A 23,176-nucleotide genomic window follows, 5' to 3' on the forward strand; every position below is an offset into this window, starting at 1 on the left:
ATATATATACATATATATATATGTGTATATATATATATATATATATATATATATATATATATATATATATATATATTGGTTTTTCGAGACAGGGTTTCCCTGTAGGTTTTTTTAGAGCCTGTCCTGGAACTAGCTCTTGTAGACCAGGCTGGCCTCGAACTCACAGAGATCCGTCTGCCTCTGCCTCCCGAGTGCTGGGATTAAAGGCGTGCGCCACCACCGCCCAGCTTTATTAATGGAATATTTTACCTGCAATTTCTTTAGATTTACCACTTTCAAAACATTTGATATCTATTAAAGCATAAATATTATTTATGAAAAGTGCAGCTATGGAGCTGGAGAGATGGCCCAGAGATTAAGAGCACTCACTGGTTGCTCTTCCAGAGGACCTGGGCTTGATTCCCAGCACCAACATGGTGGTTCACAAGAGTTTGTAATCCCATAGGATCTGATGCTCCTTTTTGTATTGATTTTTACTGAGCTCTACATTTTTCTATGCTCCCCTCCCTGCCTCTTCCCTCCACTTCAACCCTCTCCCAAGGTCCCCATGCTCCCAGTTTACTCAGGAGATCTTGTCTTTTTCTGTTTCCCATGTAGATTAGATCCATGTATGTCTTTCTTAGGGTCCTCATTGTTGTCTAGGTTCTCTGGGATTGTGATTTGTGGGCTGGTTTTCTTTGCTTTATGTTTAAAAACAACTTATGAGTGAGTGCATGTGATAATTGTCTTTCTGGGTCTTGGTTACCTCACTCAGAATAATGTTTTCTAGCTCCATCCATTTGCCTGAAAATTCAAGAAGTCATTATTTTTTTCTGCTGTGTAGTACTCCATTGTGCAAATGTACCACATTTTCCTTATCCATTCTTCAGTCAAGGAGCATTTAGGTTGTTTCTAGGTTCTGACTATGACAAACAATACTGCTATGAACATAGTTGAGCACATGTCCTTGTGGCACGATTAAGAATCCTTTGGATATATACCCAAATTGGTATTGCTGGGTCTTGAGGAAGGTTGTTTACTAATTTTCTGAGAAATTGCCACACTGATATCCAAAGGGACTGTACCAGCTTGCACTCCCACAAGCAATGGAGGAGTGTTCCCTTTACCCCACATCCTCTCCAGCATAAGTTGTCATCAGTGTTTTTGATATTGGCCATTCTCACAGGTGTAAGATGGAATCTCAGAGTTGTTTTGATTTTCATTTCTCTGATGACTAAGGATGTTGAACATTTCCTTAAGTGTCTTTCAGCTATTTTAGATTCTTCTGTTGAGAGTTCTCTGTTTAGGTATGTATTCCATTTTTTATTAGATTGTTTGTTCTTTTGATGACCAATTTCTTGAGTTCTTTGTATATTTTGGAGATGAGACCTTTGTCTGATGTGGGGTTAGTGAAGATCTTTTCCCATTCTGCAGGCTATCGTTTTGTCTTGTTGACCATGTCCTTTGCTTTACAGAAGCTTTTCAGTTTCTGGAGGTTCCATTTATGAATTGTTTCTCTCAGTGTCTGTGCTGCTATGGTTCTATTTAAGAAGTGGTCTCCTGTGCCAATGCATTCAAATGTACTTCTCACTTTCTCTTCTATGAAATTCAGTGTGGTTGGCTGTATGTTGAGGTCTTTAATCCATTTGGACTTGAGTTTTGTGCATGGTGATGCCCTCTTAAGGCTTCCATGGGCACTACAAGCATGTGGTGCACAGACATACATGAAGGTAAAACACCCATACACTTAAAATGTAACTAAGGATCAAAATGAAGTACAGCCATCCTGTGATGTATCATCTCAGACAATGCGGCTTCATTCTCATCCCTCAGTCTGCTCTAGTCAGGAAACTCTTCTGGTTTTGCTGGGATCAAGATCACACAGAAAACCTGCCAGTTGTGAGCCTACCGAACTGAAATGAGAAGAAACAACTCTACAGGGCACTTAGCATCCTCCAGAAAGGAAGGTAATGCTAACTGCCAAGGTCCATTGCATTTTGTTATGTGGTGCTGGAGACAGCCAAGCATATTCTAAACACAGGTTCTACCGTCAAGGCATGGCCCCAGTCAGGGACCCAATTAAAAGGGTTAGTTGAGTTGTTTTCACCAGGTTGTAAAATGGATAGAAAATCAGCAGCAACAACAAAAATACTGAGAAATACCACAGAGAAACCGACATGGATGGACATTTTCCAACATTCCTGGTCAGGACACAAAATTAGATTCTTCTAAATTGAAAAAAAAAATGTCTAAAACCTGCAGGACAAAAGTAAGTAGGAAATATGTTACCCTGGGGCCTCTGCAGGTGTGGTGGCACACTGGCAATCCCAGGACTCATGCTGTGGAGATTTGAAGACTGCCTAGGCTAAATAAGACCCTGCCTTAAAAAAATGTTTTAAATTTATATTTCCAAACTTAGTATCAGATTCAAAGCCATGCAGAGTGCAGTAATACTAATCTTTCCAGCAAGAAACAACTCAGTTTCTGCTGTTGTTGTTGATTTCCTACGTTCTCTCACGTGACCCTAACCACAGCTTTGCAATGTAAAGGAAACAAACTATAAAGAAAAGTATCTCCAGTCCAAAGTCTATGCAAAGTTAGCTTTTTTTTTCTTTCCTTTTGTAACATTTTAACTGCCTGTCCTGGATAATCCCAGAGTGGAATCTGCCCTACCATGTTTGTTTAAGGAAAACACTCAGCTTGACCATGAGTTCCCTCTACTTGCTAGTAAGGGGAAATCTAGTGATGACTTGGCGGGTAGGAGCCAGTGCCAAAGGCCTGGTGTCTAGATTTGAAGGACACAACTGTGACCCAGTTAGTAGATTTGAGCGAATGCCACAATCCTGAATTCACCTTGCTTTCTGCCTTTACTGTTTCCCAACAAAACTGAGGCGAGCAAGAGTATCACCCTGAGCCAGCAGCCTTCCCAGAAGGTTGTCCTGGTGGCTCAGATGGGAGGACCTGTGACCCCTTGCAATAATCTAACCGTGGCTGCAATGCTTACATAGTCAGTCAGCATTCATTTGTATTTGATCTGGTTTTTATTTCTTCTTAAAGGAAGTAACAATCAACAGGCCTCTGCTGGGGCGGTCATCTGGAGAGTGGGCATGAATTGGGTTCATTTTGCAGCATAGACTAATTAAATGACAATCCTCTTCCCCCAAATTGTTTGCAAAACTTTACCTTCCCCCAAACCAAGAGCACCGAGGCTGTCATAATGTGGTATTGAAATGACAATTTAGAAAATATTTGAAAAATTACAAGTTTGGAAGTAACATTTATTTTTAAATGCCTGGACTTTATAACTGAGGGAAATTATAAAGCTCTCAACTTGGAGAAGGCTCTTAAGACAGCAGCAAGGTCCCTGGACAAGGGGTGCAGCTGCCGGGTTGAACTCTATCAGACTGTGCAGAACTCTTGGCTGGATGTTCACACCATCAAAAAGAAAAAAAAGGAAAGGAAGGAAAGAGAAGGGGGAGGGGAAAGCAGAGCAATGAAGATTTTAGAGATTCTCAAACTGCTTGTGATAAAGAACCACTTATTAAAGTTCTACTTAGTTATAGGTGTATTAATTTATAAAATACGGTGGAAACAAATTACTAGATAAGTAAACATTTTAAAAGCTACATAAAAGAGCTGGGTATAGTGGTATACACCTTTTTTTTTAGGAAAAAAATCCTTTTTGTTTATTCTTGGTGTCTTTCACATCATGCGTACCGACCCCCACGGATCTCCCTTCCCCTCACATTCGCCCTCTGAAATCCCCCAAATAAAACAAAATAGAATTTAAGATAAAAAAAAAGAAAAAGAAAGAAGAAGAAGGCGGAAGAAAGGGAAACTCACGATGGAAGCTGCTGTGTGGCAGTGAGTCACTCAGTGAGTCCCTTTATCCATACATCTTTACGTGCAGGTGTGTTTGTCTCAAAGAGCCAAAGGTGTGGCTGGAGGCCCCAGTCTCTGCTACGCTACCAACTCTGGGCCCTCACTGGGACTCTTCCTGGACATCACATTGCTGCCCTGTGTCATGGAGATCCTGTAGCCCTGGGTTCTTAAGACCCCGCCCCTAACCTGTGCTCCTGCAGATACAGATGAGGTGGATGTCAGGGTGGGCCAGCACTTAACCTTGGTTCTGGGCTTGGGCAGAGTTGGTCAACCCATCGGCTCTCCCCTGTCTTCACCCCCTGGATGAGCTTTCCAGCATTGCCCCAGAGAGTTCACCTTTGCATCCATGAGCTAGGGCTGGGGGTCGGTACGCCCACACCTACACCTTCAGGACCAGCTCTACCGTGTTGCCTGGCCCACACTCCTGGGGACTGCAGCTAATAACAGGCACCGATGGCTCTTCTGCTCTGCTCTTCTGACCCCAGTCCCAGCTCTCCCAGCTGAGGTGGGATGGGGTCTGAGGGTGGAGGGATATGTCCCCCATGCTGCTGTATGACAGAGGGGTAATGGGGACAGTTCTCCCATCTGCCTCAGGCATTGACGGGTGGGTGAGTGAGGATATCTCTCCTACTCCCATGCTGTGGCACACAACTCTAATCCCAGCACTTGGGAGGCAGAGGCAGGCAGAACTTTGAGTTCCAGGCTAGCCTGCTCAAGGCTACATAGAACAAAGAACAAAACAAACAAAATGAGAAACAAAACAAAAAATGAACAAATAAAGCTACATAAAACACAGCCCCCAGTTTTTGCTAGATCCAAAAGGCAGAAACATTTCAATAACTATAAGCTAAGCAAACATAATATAAGCAATATACACAATATTTTCTTTTACATGATAATCCTAGACCTTTGTATTTGGTGCAGACTAGCAATAGATAAATTGATGCTCAGTTCTCAGTACCACTGATTTATAGAAAAGTATCCTTTGTTAACTTAAAACAATTTACATGTACAATCTAGGCTAAGCAAAAGAAAAAAGCAGGTAGGTAAAGTAGTTCTTGGTAGACTTCTTACGCTGACTGCTCAGTAAGTAAGGAAATCTGAATAAATAAGAGTGAATAACTCTAGAGACCAATCCAGCACAGACCAAAGGGAATAGTGTACCAGGAATGGGAGCCTCTCTGCTTCTGCCTCCCATGGTGAGCACAGCCACAGGGATGTACATGAAGTAAGGCTCCTTCTGCACTCAGTGGTCCTCCTCTATGTTGGCTAACTGCCTATCTTTAATATTTTCACCTCACGCTATTTCTTAACACTTGCCTAGCCCCCTTTGTGTGTATATGGTCATATGAGCTAGGGCAGTGTGCATGGGCTGTAGTGTGTGTGGTCATATGAGTGAGGTGGTGTGCCTGTGCTGTGTGTGTGTGTGTGTGTGTGTGGCCATATGCGTGAGGCAGTGTGCATGTGCTGTGTGTGTGTGTGTGTGGCCATGTGAGTGAGGTGGTGTGCATGTGCTGTGGTGTGTGTGTGGTCATATGAGCTAGGGCAGTGTGCATGGGCTGTGGTGTGTTTGTGTGTGGTCATATGAGTGAGGCGGTGTGCATGTGCTATGTGTGTGTGTGTGCTCTGATGCTGGTCTTCACCTCCCACAGTATTTGAAACAGGGTCCTATATTCCACGTTGGCTGGCCCCTGAGTGTCCTGAGCTGCACCTCTGCCTCTCCACAGCCCTGATTCCAGGTTTGTACCACAGAGTCTGGGTTCATGTTGGTTTCTGGACATACAGCCAGTGCTTTACCCACTGAGCCAACAGCCAGCCTACATCATTCTTTGATGTGGAAGGTCCTTCTGTATATATATTGCTTTTATTGGCTAATGAATAAAGCTATTTTGGCCAATGGCTTAGCAGAATAAAGCCAGGCAGGAAATCCAAAGATATATATAGTGAGTAGGCAGAGTCAGCGAGACACCATGCAGCTACCTAAGAAACAAGAGGTAACAAACCATGAGCCTTGTGGTAAAATAAAAAATAACAGAAATGGGTTAATTTAAGATGTAAGAGCTAGCTAGGAATATGCATAAGCTACTGTCCAAGCAGTGTTGCGTAATTAATGTAGTTTCTGTGTGATTATTTGGAACTGGGTGGCCAGGTACAGACACACAGCCTCCACTTACAATTCTTCTCAAGCGTCATCAAACTAAGAAGGAACTAGTAGCTAGACCTTTCTCCTAGATCTTAACGTGCCCATAAGTTTTTCACATTTGCCGCTGGGATAAACCATGGTATCTATTACAAAAGTAGTACTCAGTTCATGCTGATTTGAGTCAAAGTGAAATCATTAAAGTCTTGGGAAGCTCTCAGATGTGGTTTCTATACTTACATTTCTCCCTCCTCTTCGTCCTTCTTTCCCCCTTCCTCTTTTTTCCTTCTCTGTTTCCCACTCCTTTTTTCCTTGACATTTTTTTTGAGACAGTGCTCTGTGCTATAGCCCAGGCTGGTCTTGAACTCACGATGTACTCTTCTTAGCCTCCCCAAGTGCTAAGATGAAAGCTATGGGTCACAACACCTGACTGATTACAACTTTTCAGTACCCACTCCCCTTCAACACACCCACACCCCTGGAAGGACTGGAGGAAGGTATGTTTGAAGTCACGGCATTTGGCCAATAATATTTCTTGCCTATGAACACAAGACATCTTCCTTACAGTCAAATGGCTTGGAGCTAAGGAACCGAGACTTTTTGTTTTGTTTTGTTTTTGTTGGGGATGGAACTCGGGATGCCACGCATGCTACCAAAACCCCAACCCCACTGTCCCAAGTCTGTAGTTCCATTTTGGAAGCTTCCCTCTAGAGGTAAGGGGTGGAACCTTGGGACCTGGCATTTAGCCTCCCTGTTTTGAAGCTTTCCAGGGCTCAGAGAAGTAAAGGAGAGAGGAGAGCAGTATTTACCGGCGGTTCCGAGAAGCAGAGGGAAGCCCCACGTCTCTATGAGGCCCTGGACACTCAGCTGTGCTTTAAAAGATGCACCTGTTTCGATTTACTGAGACAATGGCTTAAACTTTCCCGTTACTCGTAGAGATGCGGTCTCATTGAGTCTAGATGTATTTCTCATGCCTTGTTTCTGAAACTGTATCCCTCAGGACTCACCAGAAGATATTAATAACCCAATAAGCGTAAATTTGAAATTAATACATTTTCTGTGACTCAAAATTAACCAAAAAAATGAATATGAGCTGATTCTAGTAAGTGAAGCAATATAGTGGCACCTCAACAGAATATTTTTAAATGGGGAGTCAAGAGAATCAGGAAATGAGCAAATTTGGAAAGAAACTGTGGAAAGTGAGATCATCCACAGCTAAAGCTGAGGACGCCAGCACAAGGCAGTCTTTTCTTAGGGCAACGACAAGCACGCAGTGCAGCCACCTGGAGCAAGTTCCCCAGACTTAGCTGATCCCTGAAAGCAGTGCCAGCTGAGGCGAACTTCCACACTGTCCCTCATTTAGAACGAGTAAACGGCTCCTTCTGTTCACTTTCATGCCCACCTCTGAGATGGGCAGTTTGTTTCCCCAGCTTTCTGCTCTGGATGACAGTTCTACGTGAGATAGGAGGTAAGATGAACACAGCAGTGTGTGATGTGCCTTTGCTGTGTGCTTGTGACCCTGTGACTTCTGTTTGTGTTCTTACATTGAATGTTGTCACTTTAGGTTGCTGCCTCTGTCACCATGAGCTACTATATTCTGGATGTCTCGTACCCCTTGGAGAGCAAGAGGCATGGTTCTTGTTTCCCTTCTGTTCCCATTGGCTCAGATCCTATGTGTAGCCTAACATGTAAACTCAGCAACTAACAATAACTGGGGAAAAGTGATGCTTTGCAAGGTCAATAAAAGGCACCAAATGTCTCATCTTAGGAAACAAAATGACGTTTATTGAAATGCATGTAGATAAATTATTGCCAGCATAAAACTGCTAATGGAGTTTTCAACATGGATTCCGTTAACTCTTAAAATGAAGTGAGCCTTTGAAGGTCCATTGTCCCATAAGAAAAATATTATATTTCTTTGCTCGGATAAAGTCTTTAAAAAAGCAAATCGGCTTTGAAATGTTCTTTAAACGTCTCCAGCCTATGAATATATAATAAAACAAAAAATATATTAAAAAATATAACTGTTTTGTTTAAAAAAGGACTAAATATGAATTATGTAGAGGTAAGATATATGGGAAAATTATACATGTGAAATTCTAAAATTTTCTCTTTTTTTATTAGTATATACTAAAGTACTTAAGAAACAATAAACCAACAACAAAAATAATAATTACAGCTGATTGTAAAATAAAGCAGTAGTTTTACTTTTAATACTTAGGCAAAGGTCAAACAAAATGTTGTCTCCTCAAATAAACAATTTTTAATAAATCTGATCCCAGTCAGTTAGAAATATGGTCCAAAGTGGACTTTCATTTTCATTTAGGATTAAGTATCATTTTAAGAACTAAATTTCAAATTTTAATTTTAAAACTAAAATTAATAAATAGAGTAAGAGTATGGAAATCACTGGCGCCTTGTACAGGCCAGCGGACGTCAACAGTGAGCTCTAAATGTGTCTTTCGGAACTTGTAGGCAGGTGACTTATGGGTACTCAATGTCAACTTCATGCTCCACGCTGACCTGTTTGGATGCCCCCAGGTGGTGCTGCTGCCCCTCTCCGATGGAGAGTCTGTTGAAGGGGATTATCTTCATGGTGGTCTCCTTCATGGAGTACCAGCGGGTTTTCCACGTGGCCCAAATGATGCCATTGTCATAGCCATTCGGAGTCGACGCCTTTGAGTACGTGCCACCTGCAATGAGTCGGAGGGATATGGGTCTTTCCCCTGAAATTCCTCACCTTGGGGTCCCTAGAGCCATCGTCACCCTTATAGCCTTTCCTCCTGACTGAAAACCAGCAAGCCATTTTTGTGGTCACACACATACTTGAAGTTTTATACATTATTTCCAAGGCTGGAATACCTCTGCCTGTCTGCCTGTCTGTCTGTCTCTCTCTGTCTGTCCCCATCTGTGTTTGTCTCTATCTCTGTCTTTCTCTCTCTCAGCTACTGGAGGCAATCCTTCTGCATTCAGGTTACTATGGTAAACCATAAATTCCTGATGAGGTGGTCTGACACTGTATGAGAGCATAGTCTTGGTAATAACAGATTCTATTAAGGTCTCTGGAAAGTTGTCTCACATCACGGTGCAGCTTCTTGTCGGCAGACAGGGCTGTACTCTAATTTCTTAAAAGAGCCTTTGGAATCCCCCGGGGTCTCTCTTGTTCAGAACTGTTAGGTGGTTGGTGAAATCAGTGTTCTAAGCCCTTTGGACCTGACAGACACCTTCAGCTCCGCCATGTTCAAATATGTGTCTACGATCCCCACCATCGATCCCCAAGCTCGACCCCTCTCTGAAGCTTCTGTGACCTTTGCACTTCTTTGTCTCTTATTCCATTTCTCCCGACATCTGTTCGCTGGCCACCGTTTTTATCTGACACGTGGTTCACGGACAGCTGAGCCAGGGTGACGTGTCCACCAGCACGGATATGGCTATGCTAGTCCATCTACATCATACATACGCACGGTAGGTCCAAAGGAGACACCGATGCTGCAAATCCCAACCCAGACAATGAGAGTTCCAGCACAATAACCCAACACTGATGTCTCCTAGGAGGAGGAGGGACTACAGAGGTGACCACTGTAGCCAGGAGCTTAATATTATTAAGATAATGCCAATGGATAATTAGTGTTATTCTATTCTGATTTCAAGTAAAGAGCTATAAAATAAAAAAAACCATATTGTGTTTATTGTAATTCTTCATCTCTCTGCTTCTCTTTATCACCCAGCCATTATGCATCCATCACCTATTACTCATAACTGAAGAAAGAAATTACCTTGGTAGTAAATTCCATTGAGGTGACCAGCATGACATTTGTTCATCCACCAACCGGACCCATCCTGTTCGGCACAGTTGCCTTCGAACTTATCGTTGTCGTTGTCCCAGGTGCTGAACTGCATGCCGTTGTGGGACGTGAAGAACTTATCGCTGGGGTCATCACCGAAATCGTAGCCGTCAAAGGCGTCTCCGGCGTCTCCACCGATGAAGTAGGCGTAGGTCAGGCGGTATTTGTCAGATTCAGGACCCACCCTGAACATGGCGTAGTCTGCAGTGCTGTGAGGATGGAATGGAGGATGGTGTGTCTTCAGTCACGAGGCCAGAGCAGACAAATGGAGTGAGGGTTTCTGCAAATCTAGGCAATGCCTGTGTGCATGGTCCCGAGCTCATCCCACTACCCAGGATGGATCTAAAAGCCTTCAGGGAATCCCATAAAAGCTGAAAGCCACACGTTTGGGTTTTAGTCACAGGATCATAATTCAGATGAAAACACTTGGGGATGTCTAGTTATTTCTTCTTTCATTTAACTTTTGTTACCACTGTGCACACATTAATCATAGGCCTGACAGTCTACAGCGAGGGAACTCATGCCCCAGATAGGGAGGAGGCAGGTGCCATTATCCACAGCACCAATTGAAGGCTTGCCTTCCACAGAGCCGTGAGGGACTGGCACAAAGACTTTCTAGAACATCCCAGAAGCCCTGGACCCTGTGTGATACACAGAATGAGAGCCACAAGAGCCACAGAGATGTCCTCAGGAAAACTAGTGAACAGCTATAGCAGAGCAGAGAGAATAACTGCCCTTCGTGAATAAATAGAGATTTCCAGAAAATATCTAAGTTCTTCCCTAATACCTTGCGCTTGGGAAATGGAGGACATTCACATAGGAAAAGGCCTACTGATTTTGATAGTTTGGGGGTAAAAACAAAAATTTTTTTTTTAAAAAGTGTTTGGAACTGGAACGTGTTTCATTATTCCATATATAAAAAGAAGTTCGTATAGATTTTTCCACTTAAATTAGGTGCTCAGTATCCAAACTCCAGATATCTTCCCACCTAGAAATGTTGGTGATCACGACAGGAATGGGGATTTTAAGATAGTCCATAGTTTGAAAGAACAAATAAATCATTAGATGAGTGGGGAATCTGAATGCTTGGATTTGGTTGACTTTAATTTCATGTTCAATTCCTGGCTCATATTTAACACCCCTTAGCAATCACTCTGAGCGTGTCCAAGTATATAAGTTGTACTGGAGGGCATTCAGATTGATATGGAGGGGGAGACCTACTTTAGCTGGCTCTTTGGGCTAACCAAGAAGCCAAGGTCCTCCTGCAAAGAACCCGGATACAGTTTTTGCATCTGTCGGACTGTTTTGCGGTTGGTCCACTGCCCATTTGCAGCAAAAACATTACAAGAGAAAGTGAAGGTCCCTTTCACACCCTACCTGGTCCTGCCGTTCCAGTCTTTGAGCTGGATTCTCAATGCGTAGGGGATGGTTGATTGCATGCTTATCAGATGAATCTTCTCATTGCCCAGCCAGAACTCTGTGGTGCCGGTGGGAGACAGGTGTCCAAAACCTTCCTTGTACTGAATCCAGTTCTTCTTGAAATCCAAACTGCCATCAAGCCTCTAGTTGCAGCAGTGTGCACAAGAGGAGAGGACAGGCGATTTGTGTGTGTAAAAAAGCAATATTCAAAACACGGAGGTTATGATTCTGCCAATGGCTAGCTAACTGACCCCGTGCAAGCTGCTTCTATTTCATTGCCTACCAGATAGGACAATGATGCTCTGGGGACTGTAAATATCACACGTGCGCGCATGCACGCATACATACACACACACACACACACACACACGCACACACACGCGCACACACACACACACACATGTGCACGAGCGGGTTGCATGTTTAATCCTACGTTAATGAGAGGGGTATTTTTCTCGTTTTTAGCTTTTTGTTTTGGTTGTCGGTTTTGTGAAAGCCCACAGACATCTTCAGAATTCATACTTGGTAATACAGTGCACTGCTCAATCATACCCCAATAAACAGCCCTGCAGGGGATGCTGTAAGCATGACAGGAAGTATACAAGGTTACAAAAAAAAAAGACTAATTTTGCAGTGGCTACCAGGTAGGCAGATGCCTAAAATAAAATAAAAATAAAAAGGAGGAGAGGCTTTGGTTACTGTTGATGGCCAGCCTTAGCTCTTGATCTGAGGAAAGTGGCCTCTTCCATGCCTTCACTAAAGGACTTGCTTATAACGTATGACAGACAGCACAGTCAGCTTGGTATTGCATCAAAACCCAGGAGAGCTGGGCTGCTAGATTCAAATCCTACCCGTTACTCATTACTTAGGCGGTCTCATGCCTCAGCGTCTCTTCTGCAAGTTCAGGGGAGAATACGGCTCATCTCAAAGAGGCTACAGGGAGGGTTATGTGGGCCAGTGTTCACAGGGTGCTTAGAGAGGTGTCCGGAGCAACGTGGACATTGTTTAATATAGATGCCGCCAGAGGCCGTTACCTTCTGCAACACCGTCCAGCCATTTCCAGATCCATCGATTTCACAGTACACCAAGAACTGCTGTTTCGACTTCAGAGGCCGGATGAAGTAAAGCCCGCTTTCTTTGGCACCCTTGTTGGCGATTTCCTGGCAATCTGATGAAGAAAAATCCAATATCGGTGCTGCAGCGGCTTGGGACCCAGGGAACAGTCTTGGCTGCCTCCCTAGGCTTTCCTATCACCATTCCTTCCAAATTAGTGATTAGCACCCAAGAAAACTCTGGGCAGCTGGAACCCTTAGATTTAAGATTAAGGCCAGAAGCTTTCCAGACTTGCTATGCCTTGCACAACGGCTTTTATCTTGGCTGTTTGCTTTGATGACCCTGATCCCGGGGTAAATTTCCTTCCTACCTTTCCCAGTTGTGTCGTGGATCTGCACGGTGTCCTTGCAAGGTTCCTGGCACTGATCTTCAAGCTGAGCTACCTTCTGTTTCAGGTTCCCGATCTTCTGGTTATTCGAAGTATACATATCTTGTAAATACCTAGAAACAGAGCCATGCAGTAACAGGGGGTGTGCCTTTTCTTTTTTCAGAAGAACACACTTTTATTCTTTTCTGTTGGAAATGCTGTTTTATTTTCTCAAGCACTCCTTTGCGATAGTTTACTTCCTTCTTGGGAAACTGCAAAATTTCGGATTGTCAAATTAAATTGAACCTTTTAAGAAAAAAAAATAAAATCCTAATCCATTTCACCAGGAGGGTCATTGGGACTTGGAAGGGGCAGGCTGTCTCAACTTTGAACACAAACACCAAAGTCCCTGTCAATAAACAAAGGTCACTGTAGGAGGCTTTTCTGACCCTTTCCTTTTCTATGAGGGGACTCGGGTACTAACGTGTGCATGGGAGGCCTGGCTAAACAGTAGCTCACACGTGCCATTTAGGGCTTTCCATCTGGTCTATAACTTTGGTGGGAAGAGCACCTGGGAAGCTAACCACGCAGCAGTAGCTACTTTCCCTTCCTATTTCCATGTCTCTAGAAAACACCTGGGGAAAGTGAGGATTTTGTCTTCGTCATCCCTCACACGGTTGCTTATGAATATTCAGAAATGACAGGTCACTATGAACAATGCATAAACCACCGTGTCTGTCTTTGAAGTAAGGCAGAGGGACAAATTGTTGGGCCACTTTGCTCCTCTATTCTGGAAATTTTCTCACAGTGGTTTCCTTATACTTTAATGAAGAACAAAAGCAGTGAAAATTGGAACAATAATTCAATTTACATAAAGTATAGATTAATGGAATTTTTAATGACAGTTGTAGCAACAAGCAGCACTTTCTGATAGCAGAGAGGAGAGGGAGATGTTTGAGGCCACTTCTCCCCAGCTACCGTCTAGCTCTGTTTCCGACGGTGCTGTGAGCAGCTTTGGGGACAACAGGGCAGGAGTTCGGACTGTAGCCAAGGGCCCAGAGTTCCTGGGAAGTTAGGCGTGAGCACAGAGGGCAGAAGGCAGCTCCGAGGCCATGTGTTGTGGTCAAGGAGCTGCAAGATGTTTCCTTTCTCCTCCACCTTTGTCAAGATTTGCTAGAGGAGCCAAGTCCCTTCTCCTGTCTGCTTTCTGATTTCTTTTTTTTTTATTGAGCTATCCACTGTTCTCTGCTTCTCTCCCTTCCTCCCCATCCCTCCATACCCCCTCTCATGACCCCCACACTCCCAATTCACTCAGGAGATCTTGTCTTTTTCTCCTTCCTCTGTAGATCCATGTCTCTAGGCTCTTAGGGGCCTCTTTGTTGTGTAGGTTCTCTGGGGTTGTGGACAGCAGGTTAATGCTGCTTTGGTGACATATTTGTGAAGAGGATTGTATTTCCACACCCCAATTCCCATGCATTCGGTTTTACCTTGTAAGGGGATGGGGGCCATTCAGGCAAGCAGGGCCAGGATGGCGTTTGAAGACATCTATGATAACCTTTCTCTGAAGTGGTTATTTACTATTTTTTAATTACAAGCTGGTACAACTTATTTTGTGCTAAAAGTTCATGCCAATTTGATATTTTAAATGAAAGATACGTTCCCAGATCACTTTCTGTGAAGTGTGGAATAATTAAGTAAAGTCTCAATCTGCCTTGGAGAGCAAGTTAAAACCCAGACACTTACCGGATACTGGTCTCGTGTGCCTGGATCAGCGCTTCATATTTCATAATTTCTTCTGTCATCTTCCTCGACTTCTGAGTGGCACTCTCTACCATACCTGTGACATAGGGCCAGAGACAGAGAAACCGCTTAAGCAAATAGCTCAGCTAAAAGCGGAGAAGGTAACCCCTCCGTGGGCTTTCTCACTTGGCTTTGGGGGTTGGTCGGGGTTGTAGTAAACTTGGATTGCTTTGATCAGTTCTTTGGCCTCCACGGTTCTGTTTTCGGCACGGATTAAGATTTCCTCCATATCCTGGAGGTCATTGTGCACATCGGTTTGGTAAGAGGACAGGAAGTCCGCGATGCCGCAGGTGGTGGGGCAGTAACTACCCTGCAAGTCAATGAGGAGGTGACTGAATACCCCAGGAAGAGGAGTCTCAAATCCTATCCAGAAATGTTAAAGCCATTTCCCAAAAGCTTGAGACGTCAACTGGAATCTTGTTTTCCCATCCTCCTCTAGTTTCAGGAAAGGGGGTGACGAAGAAACTACTTACGAATCTCTCATCTAAGATGCAGCAGTTGTCTCTGGTAGCAACATACTGTGGTAGAAAAACACAAACATTTTGCTAGTAGTGCCTATCGTTTCTCATTTTTTTTGCGTTTAAAACAATATGGCCTTTGAAGGGTACTCACCGCCAGGCCCGTCGGAGAGAACAGTAATAGCATGCAGCAGAGAATGAAACTCCGGGGCTGCAAGAACCAATTCATGATGTCCGGGTGTTCTGGCATTCCCAACCCCTCACAGCCAGCACTGTGACTTCTTGGGCTCTCCTAGGTCTTTTATGTGAGTAGCCAGTCTGGGCGGGACTAAGGGTGGCTGGAACTGGTCACGGGACCTCTTTACCAGAAAGCGTGGGCTCTTTCTGCTTGTCCTGGTTCCCTCTGTGCTCTGCCCGATTTCCAGATTTTGCGCACAGGTGTAAGCTCCTCCTTTTGGGCTCAGCCTGACCTGTATCCGCCCCCCCCCCTCCCAGACCCACAGGCATCTGCAAAAGCCAGCAGAGCGTTGGCTGCTGCTCCGATGAGGGAGGGAGGCAGCGTGAAGCAACTGCTTCCAGGACACCACCACCAGGAGAACAAACACAGCCTCCTGACCCGCCCAGTACAAACCCGGCCTATTCTGAAGTCTGGCTTGCTGAAGCCACAGGCATTACCAGAAACCTATCTAGTCCAGGGATGAGGTGACACTGTCATTTCTAGCCTGTGACTATCGCAGGAGGTGACTTTTCCTTCCTCCATGCCACATTTCTGTATTCCTACGAATGGGTCATGCTGGAAATGGGTTCCTGTCCATCTGTGCTGTCCACTTCTCTCAGGTCAAGTCTCTCAACTTGTCTGAGAGCTGGAAGGGAGGCTGAGTCCCGTCTGCTGCAAAGGGGAAGGTGCCATGGGTTCACTGGTTTGACCCAAAGCCCCATCCAGTTCCTGGAGGGAAAGCCTGGAGTCAGAGAAACCCACCTCCCACACACCTCATTAGAAGCCGTGCTGGAGGAGCAGGGACAGGAGACTCTGAGAAGGTCTTTGTGGGGGAAAGGCACTGCCACCCCTCTGACAATGGCAGCTGTGGCACTGTCACTAAGTGTGTGCGGTTGCTCTCCGTCTGCCGGGACACCGAGCTTGCTGCAAACTGTAATGAGCTATGTGACTGGGAGAAAGGCATCTAATCTGAAAGATGCACTAACGTTTTGATATTCGACTTGAAGTTTTCACAAAACCGCATCTGCTTCGATATAAAAACCAAATGTTTGGGCTCTGTAATTAGTCAGAAGTCATTTGAACAAAGTGAACTTGTCTAACCAAAAATGTGGCCATTTCTTTCTCCTGACGGGCTCCCTGTCCACTTCAGTCACTTCTTGCTACGAGGCATTTGCCATCTTCTCACGGAGGAGACCTGACTGTGCCTTTCAGCCGCCTAAAGACCCTTGGCGACCCCATCTCCATCTCCAGTCACGGTGAATGCAAACCACACCGTTGCCGCCTAGACTTGCTGCTTTTTACCCTGTGCGTCCCCAGTCTCTCCTGAAGGACCCTCCTAGCATCCTCTTCAGTGCCACAGGCTATCCTAGGGCTTTCCTGCTGTCTATTCTTTTGGAGGGGAGGGCCCTGGTTTGCCAAGATTCATAGGAACAACTGAAAAAGAATTAAAAAAATTATTTTTTCAAAAAAATTTTGAAGAATCTGGTTTTCAAAAAAAAAAAAAAAATAAAAGTCCCAATAAAATAGCCAGAAGTCCCGCTTCTTGGGGGTCGGTCCCCTCTAACACAGCATCCTCCCAAAGACCTGCATCCAGCTCTCTGCATTTGCAGGCCTTATAGGAACCTTGCATTGCATAACTTACTAACCTACCAGCAGCAACTTAGCGTTTCGCTACAGCACCTAGCAGAGGAGCAGGAGCTAACCCTGACTACTGAACACGAGCACCTTCAGGTGCTGGGGCTCAATGTTAGCACTCCAGAACTCTTGAATCCTCTGAATTGCACACGTAAATGAGGCACCTCACCTGCTGTTAAATGAAAGGTGAAAGCATGACAGCATTTGCATTTTTTGGAGAAAATGGTGATGGAATGCATAAATAACCCAGAGACATCCATGTTTTCTGGAGAACACACTGGTGGTTCCCACCGCTATCTCTGTGGTAAGGAGCAGAGCCATGCTGGGCAAGATTGGGAGAAAGGCTTCGTTTTTCTGGAATACTTTATTCTATGCCTTTACAATTTTGAAAAATGTACATGTTATCTAATCCAAATGCACAGGGGTCGGCCATTTGCAGTGATTCATTTGCTGGGCTAATGGTTGCTTCTTGACTGTTACTAAGATTACTGTTAGCTACTGAGTATTCAACGCCGGACCTTCCTCTCAACGTACGACGACTTTTCTGATTTGATTGGAAAAGGACGAATAAAACATTGATTTTTTACCGAGTAGGGAGCCCAGGTGGGAAATATAACACCTGTAGTTGCTAAGGAGGCTGGAGTCCATGCGCCTGAGTTGGGACCCCATCTCTAGGCCTTACTAATTATGTGTCCCCTAGGCTCCCTGTATTTATAACTTGTGTTAGTAGGACAGAAATAATACTTCTACTTACTCTTAGGAGTCTCACCGGAACTCAGCGGGTGGTGCACTGAGTGCATTGATTTGATAAAGTACATTGTGTTTTTAAGGCTTACAATGTACAGGGTGTTTTAGGCAACTTGTATAAACAGAGATTTCTTTATTTCTATAGTTTTAATAGGAATTCTTATTGGTAATCTGTATTCATAAAAAAAAAATGAGCTTTGCTGCAACTATAGAACGTTCTCTTCTAAGAATGACCTGTGTGACTAACTGCCATCTAGAAGGTTCCACAGACAAGAAAGCTCTGGGTTACCCCCAAAAGAAACACACCCCTCACAGACAGAGAGATGAGAAGCCTACTGATGCCTCACAAGAAGGCGCATGACGGTGTCAGAGCCACCTGTGGACGGGTCTTTGTGACAAAGGGTGGAACACACTGACTTGAATTTCAGGCCAGTCATTGGCACAGGTTGAGTATTAGGCTCCCAATCTCATAAAACTCTATGAGTACAACAAGGGTAAAACTGATCAGTTGAAGATTTTAAAAAACTGTATCTTATCCAATAATTTTTTTAAAAAAAGATTTACTGATGTTTATTCCATGTGTATGAGTGCCGGTTTGCACAATTGCATAGTACCCTGTGTGGGCCAGGTACTGGGAAAGGCCAGAAGAATCCCCTGAAGCTAGTTGTGGACAGCGGTGAGCCACCATGTGGCTAGGAACAGATCGCGGATCCTCTGCAAGGGCAGCCAGTGCATTTGACAGCGAGGCAACCCTTTGGGCCCTAAAGTAAAGGGCGTCTTTGTTCTTTTTAACCAGATTAGAATAAAAAATGTGTTATCAGAATTTTAGAAAAAGGAAATATTGATATTTTGCTAGTTTCAAGCCCCAGATATAGTGACCTACATTGGTCTTGCATTCCTTGATAACACTTTGGTTAATTATATTTAACTGACTGCTCCCCTCCGTGTTTGGGCCATCCTTTTCCCGGATAAATGATAAATGATTAATGAATTCCTAGGGAAATCTTAACTAGAATTTCCTCTACTTTATGTTTGTTTGTAGAGAAAACATTAGATGTTTCATGTAAGCCAAAATAATAACGTACAATGAACGACTCAGAAGGCACAGAGAGCGAGAATCATCCAAGGACCTGCCACCCAGCTGTGTCCTGACTTGAGCATGCGGAAGGCTATGAACAGGCGGCCCTCACACTGGTGACTTTTTCTGAGTCCCTGTCTGCTCACTTTCACTCCAAAAGGTGTCTGCTGAACTTGACTCCTAGAATCAGTTTACCAACAAAGATGACACCCTGTCCTGATGACCTGATATTAGCTTAAAAGTCTGATAAGAGCCCCCGGTTTGGAGTACCTTCTTCATGCTAACGCCACACCGCAGCTCGGGGATTTCCACTTGTGTGTCCTGCTGTTTAGAGCTTAGAATGAGCCTGCAAGGTAGATCTGAACTTAAGCATGAGGAGCGTCATAAGAAGGCCATGTGGCATAGCCACCCACTGTGCCAAGTCGGGGATTTAACCCAGGGACACCACAAACCCATGTTACCCACTGTCTGTGAGCTTCACCACGGTTCTGCACTTGGTCACAAAGCATTTCCTTTTTGTTTTTTAGTGGAAAAATGAATTTTTCCTTTATTGAAAATAGATTTTTCCCCCTCGCACAACAATATCTTGATTATGGTTTCTCCTTCTTCTACTCCTCCCCTTCTCCCCTCCCACCCACATTCACCCCCTTTCTGTCTCTCATTAGAAAACAAACAGGCGTCTAAAGGACAATAATAAAATACAATAAGGTGAAACAAAAATCAATGGGCTGGAGAGATGCCTCAGTGTTTGAGAGCATGGGCACTCTTCCAGAGGACCCAGGTTCAGTTCCCAGCACCCCACCCACATGGCAGCTCACACTTGTCTGCAACTCCAGTTCCAGGACTTCTGACCCCATCACACACATGTTCAAGCAGGTAAAACACCAATGAACATATAATAAAATTAAATTCCTTAAAAAAATCAACACATCAGAACTGAACAAAAACAAACAGAAGGAAAAAAACTCAAGAGAAGGCACAGAAATCAGAGACCCACCCACTGACACACTCAAGAAGTCCATAAAATCGCTAAACTGGAAGCCATAATTTATGCACAGAGAACCTGCTGTGTATATATACATACACATATATGTATATTCCTGTGTGAGAGTGTGTGTGCCTCTGCCCACATGCAAAAACCGAAAGAGGACACGGGATATCTTTCTTATCATTCTCTACCTATTCCTTTGAGAGTCTCTCCCCAAACCTCGGGCTCACTTTTCCTAGGCTAGGCTGGAAGCTAGCAGTGGTCTTCCTATCTCCAACCTTCTTTGAGCTGGGGTCACATGTGTGTATGGGATGTTTGGTCTATTACATGGGTCCTGAGATTTGAACTCTGATGCTCATTTTCACACAGAAATCACTGTTCACTGCTGAGTCTTCTCTCCAGCCCCAAGAAGCATTTCTTAATCTAAAATGAGACAAAGATGCAAGAGTTATTATAATAACTGGGTTATTATAATCTTTATAGGATTTTTTTATTGTTTTTGTTGAGCTATTGGAGAAAAATGTACAGTTCATTTATATGTTTAAAAATATGTGTATTTACATAAAAAAGATTGTACTAAAGTACAGTTAATCTATCACACTAAAACCTGTGTTTCTTCTATCATCTATCTGTCTGTCTATCTGTCTGTCTGTCTGTCTGTCTGTCTGTCTGTCTAATCTTCCTTCTACCTACCTTCTTTCTTTCTATACGTCTCCTCCATATCCTCTTCTCTGGCTAAAGCTGGAGACACGATCTTTGACAGTCTTCTTTCTAACACTTGGGTTTAAATTATTTTATGCTCATCTTGTACTCACTACAGCTTGAGATGGAAGTCGTTCTCAGTGCTGACCTCACTGTCTGAGGTCAATAGGTCTCGATCATTTGGATCCTCTCAGTAGATTAGTGGAAGATGCATGCATCGGGACTGAGGAAACTTGAATCACTTCTGACATGAGAGCATCTCTTTGTACCACGTGACCCACTTACAGATCATAGCTACATTCATAGCCTCACTCACTGGAATAGGATTTTCTCAAGTCAAGGAGAAAGAAAATGACCCACTGGTATATTGAAAACAAACCTAACATCATAGTTAAAGAAATCCAGGCAAGCAGCAAGGTTGTCAGAATATTTGTTTTCTGAATGAAAATAATAAAAAAGCCCACAGAAGTGAAAATGAACAATGTGATTTCAGCATCAATATTTACATCAAAGGCAGAGCAGTGTGTGTGTGTACATGTGTGTGTGTATGATGTATGTGTGCATGTGTGTGTCTCTGTGTGTGTCCTGGAATGATGGCTCAGACGTTAGGAGTACTTGTCACCAGGTTTGGTTTTCAGCATCTATGTTGCGGCTCACAACCGTGGGAGATCCAGTTCTAGGGGATGCCCACTCTCTTCTGATGTGACATTGTGCATGTACCAACATGCTGGTAAACCACTCATATACATTAAATAAATAATTTTAAATTTATGTTAAATCAAAGACAGAAAACCTCACATGGGCACAAGGAAAATGGCCCCCTTGCTTGGGGAAGGACCAGAGATGCAGGTCAGGCCACAAGAATGAGCAAACACGGTGAGGAACGAACCGTCGAGTTCTGCTCACGAGACTGCGTGCTACAGAGCAGTCTTCTAAGCCTGCAGGGAGAGAGGCAGCAAAAACAGGCGGCCCTCTACGGTGGGGAAATCCCTATCATTCTGACACATCAGCTATGTTTCTTTAATGGTGGAGCATATACTGCCCAAGAAGATGAGAAGGTGAGAAGAACAGAAAATCCGACTGCATCCGTGAAACAGCTCATCATGCCCACATCATGCCCATGCCTGCTTTAACCTGCAATCTTGAACGAGAACACATATAACATGGAGAAGATTGGATTTTTTGTGTTCTCGCTGCTAGGGCAGTTACCGCCCTCCTATGATTTTGCGTTTCTCCTTCAAAGTGATATCTAAGTAGGGAGGCTAGCTTCGTGTTGACATCTTGAAGCATCTGGCCTCCTGGGATCACACAAGAGGACATACTTGAGCCACCTTCCCAGGTGGGTGGCTGTGTCTACTCTCTCTACCTTGGATGCGGGAGCTGTGACCTCCACTTCATAAACAGATCACATTTGCAAAACCAGATAGGTCAGAAGCCCAAATATTTGCTGAAAGTTTTGCAAGAAAGACAGGGCTACAAGCCAGTTTGGCTCAGAACCACTGCAGCTAGAGTTTCCTGAGCACGGCCTGTTTGCAACGTTCAGTGACTAGGGTGAGCTCCATCGTGAGGAAGCAAACTTAGAACAGTGTGTTTCGCCCGCTACAAACAGTGCCCAGGAAGCTCTGTGACCAAGATCCAGGAAACCCATTGCTTCACCATCCACCCCCACGACTGGGTCAGACACCTGAACATGCCCAGATGAGCGTTCCTGTGATCGCATGAACTGAAGGTTAGCGTAGCCATTGCTGCCTCTAACTCTGACGGGAAATGATATAAAATTATCCTTAGTATAGGCCTTTAAAATGCTCCCGTGCCCTTCAGTTTGGTTACAGTTATTCACCCCAAGCGGCTGTCATCCTCACATTTACACCGAGCACCGTTTTCTAGGCCCAACCGGATATGAACAAGATGAAGACCCTGTTGTCAGGTGACTTTGAGAGGAAGGAATGAGGCGATGAAGACCTGCCTCATTGTTCATCAGATGTCCTACCTGAAGAGCCGCGTTCAGTTCTCAGAAACAGCAGGGTAGAAGAAGAGAACCAACTTCCGAATAAATTGTCCTCTGATCTCCACATGTGTCTCGTGGCACTCACACATAAACACTTGTGTGTGTGTGTGTGTGTGTGTGTGTGATATTTTAGAAAAGTTAAAAAGAGGCAGTAAAGCAAATATTATATAACATCAACTACTGAGAAACTTTGGGGACAACAGTTGAGGAAACAGAGACTCCAGGGCTGCTGTCCAATGAGGAGGCGGCCTTTGCTGGGTTTGTGCTGGGGTTAGAGGAGAAGCTTTGGCTGCTCACCATCGTCACCTGCAGGACACACTTATCTACACCCCTATATTCCTATTTCTATCTCTCTGTACTTGGAGGGGCTGTCAGAAACTTGACAAGTCTAGTGACGGAGCAAGAATGAAACACACAAAATGGGGACCCTGTGGAAAGAATCCAGACGCACTAGGGAGTCCTGCCATACTATCATGGGCCTTGAGTGATGTGTTACTGTCTCCAGGAGAGCTGACCGGGGAGGGAGAGGATAAGTGGGAGAGCCCGTGCTTAGCATGTGCGAGGACTTGGACCCTGTCTCCATCAGAGAAACACACAGCAGGCAAGCAGACCCTCCGAGAATGTCCTGTCTCTTGCCCAAGGAAATATAAACTGCCGGCCTTCAGACTAAGGTCCTTTCAGAGAGGAAGACAACATGAAGTCGCCTGTCAGCAAGCCTGATGCCCGAGTTCTATCTCCGGGACCTATAGTGGGAAAGGAGAGATTGTACTTTTGCAAGTTGGCCTCTGAGCTCCACACCTATGCATGGGCTTGCACGCGTGTGCACGCACACACACACTACATATTAAAATTAAAGCG

General features: G+C 44.4%; 1 protein-coding gene and 1 long non-coding RNA gene across 3 annotated transcripts; one reads left to right on the forward strand and one right to left on the reverse strand.

The window, feature by feature from the left end:
- Nucleotides 1-7,765: 7,765 nt before the first annotated feature.
- Nucleotides 7,766-15,258, reverse strand: Fgg (fibrinogen gamma chain). Of its 2 annotated transcripts, XM_038347690.2 has the most exons (10): nt 15,098-15,258; nt 14,959-15,003; nt 14,612-14,795; nt 14,429-14,522; nt 12,689-12,819; nt 12,300-12,433; nt 11,224-11,408; nt 9,778-10,055; nt 8,525-8,694; nt 7,766-7,982 (listed from the first exon to the last, which is right to left on the reverse strand). In XM_038347690.2, exons 1-10 carry the CDS (start codon nt 15,191-15,193, stop codon nt 7,968-7,970), a joined length of 1,332 nt encoding a protein of 443 aa, XP_038203618.1. In that variant the 5' UTR covers nt 15,194-15,258; the 3' UTR covers nt 7,766-7,967. The 2 variants fall into 2 exon arrangements, with proteins under 2 accessions (XP_038203618.1, XP_038203617.1); XM_038347689.1 differs by lacking the exon at nt 7,766-7,982 and having other exon boundaries at nt 8,094-8,694.
- A 6,604-nt stretch (nt 15,259-21,862) lies between these two features.
- LOC119826495 lies at nt 21,863-22,382 on the forward strand. Its single transcript, XR_005287439.1, has 2 exons — nt 21,863-22,039; nt 22,198-22,382. It is a non-coding gene; the product is annotated as an uncharacterized LOC119826495 (long non-coding RNA).
- Nucleotides 22,383-23,176: the final 794 nt, after the last annotated feature.

This window comes from Arvicola amphibius, chromosome 11 (genome assembly GCF_903992535.2).
Source record: "Arvicola amphibius chromosome 11, mArvAmp1.2, whole genome shotgun sequence".
NCBI classification, from domain to species: Eukaryota; Metazoa; Chordata; class Mammalia; order Rodentia; family Cricetidae; genus Arvicola; species Arvicola amphibius.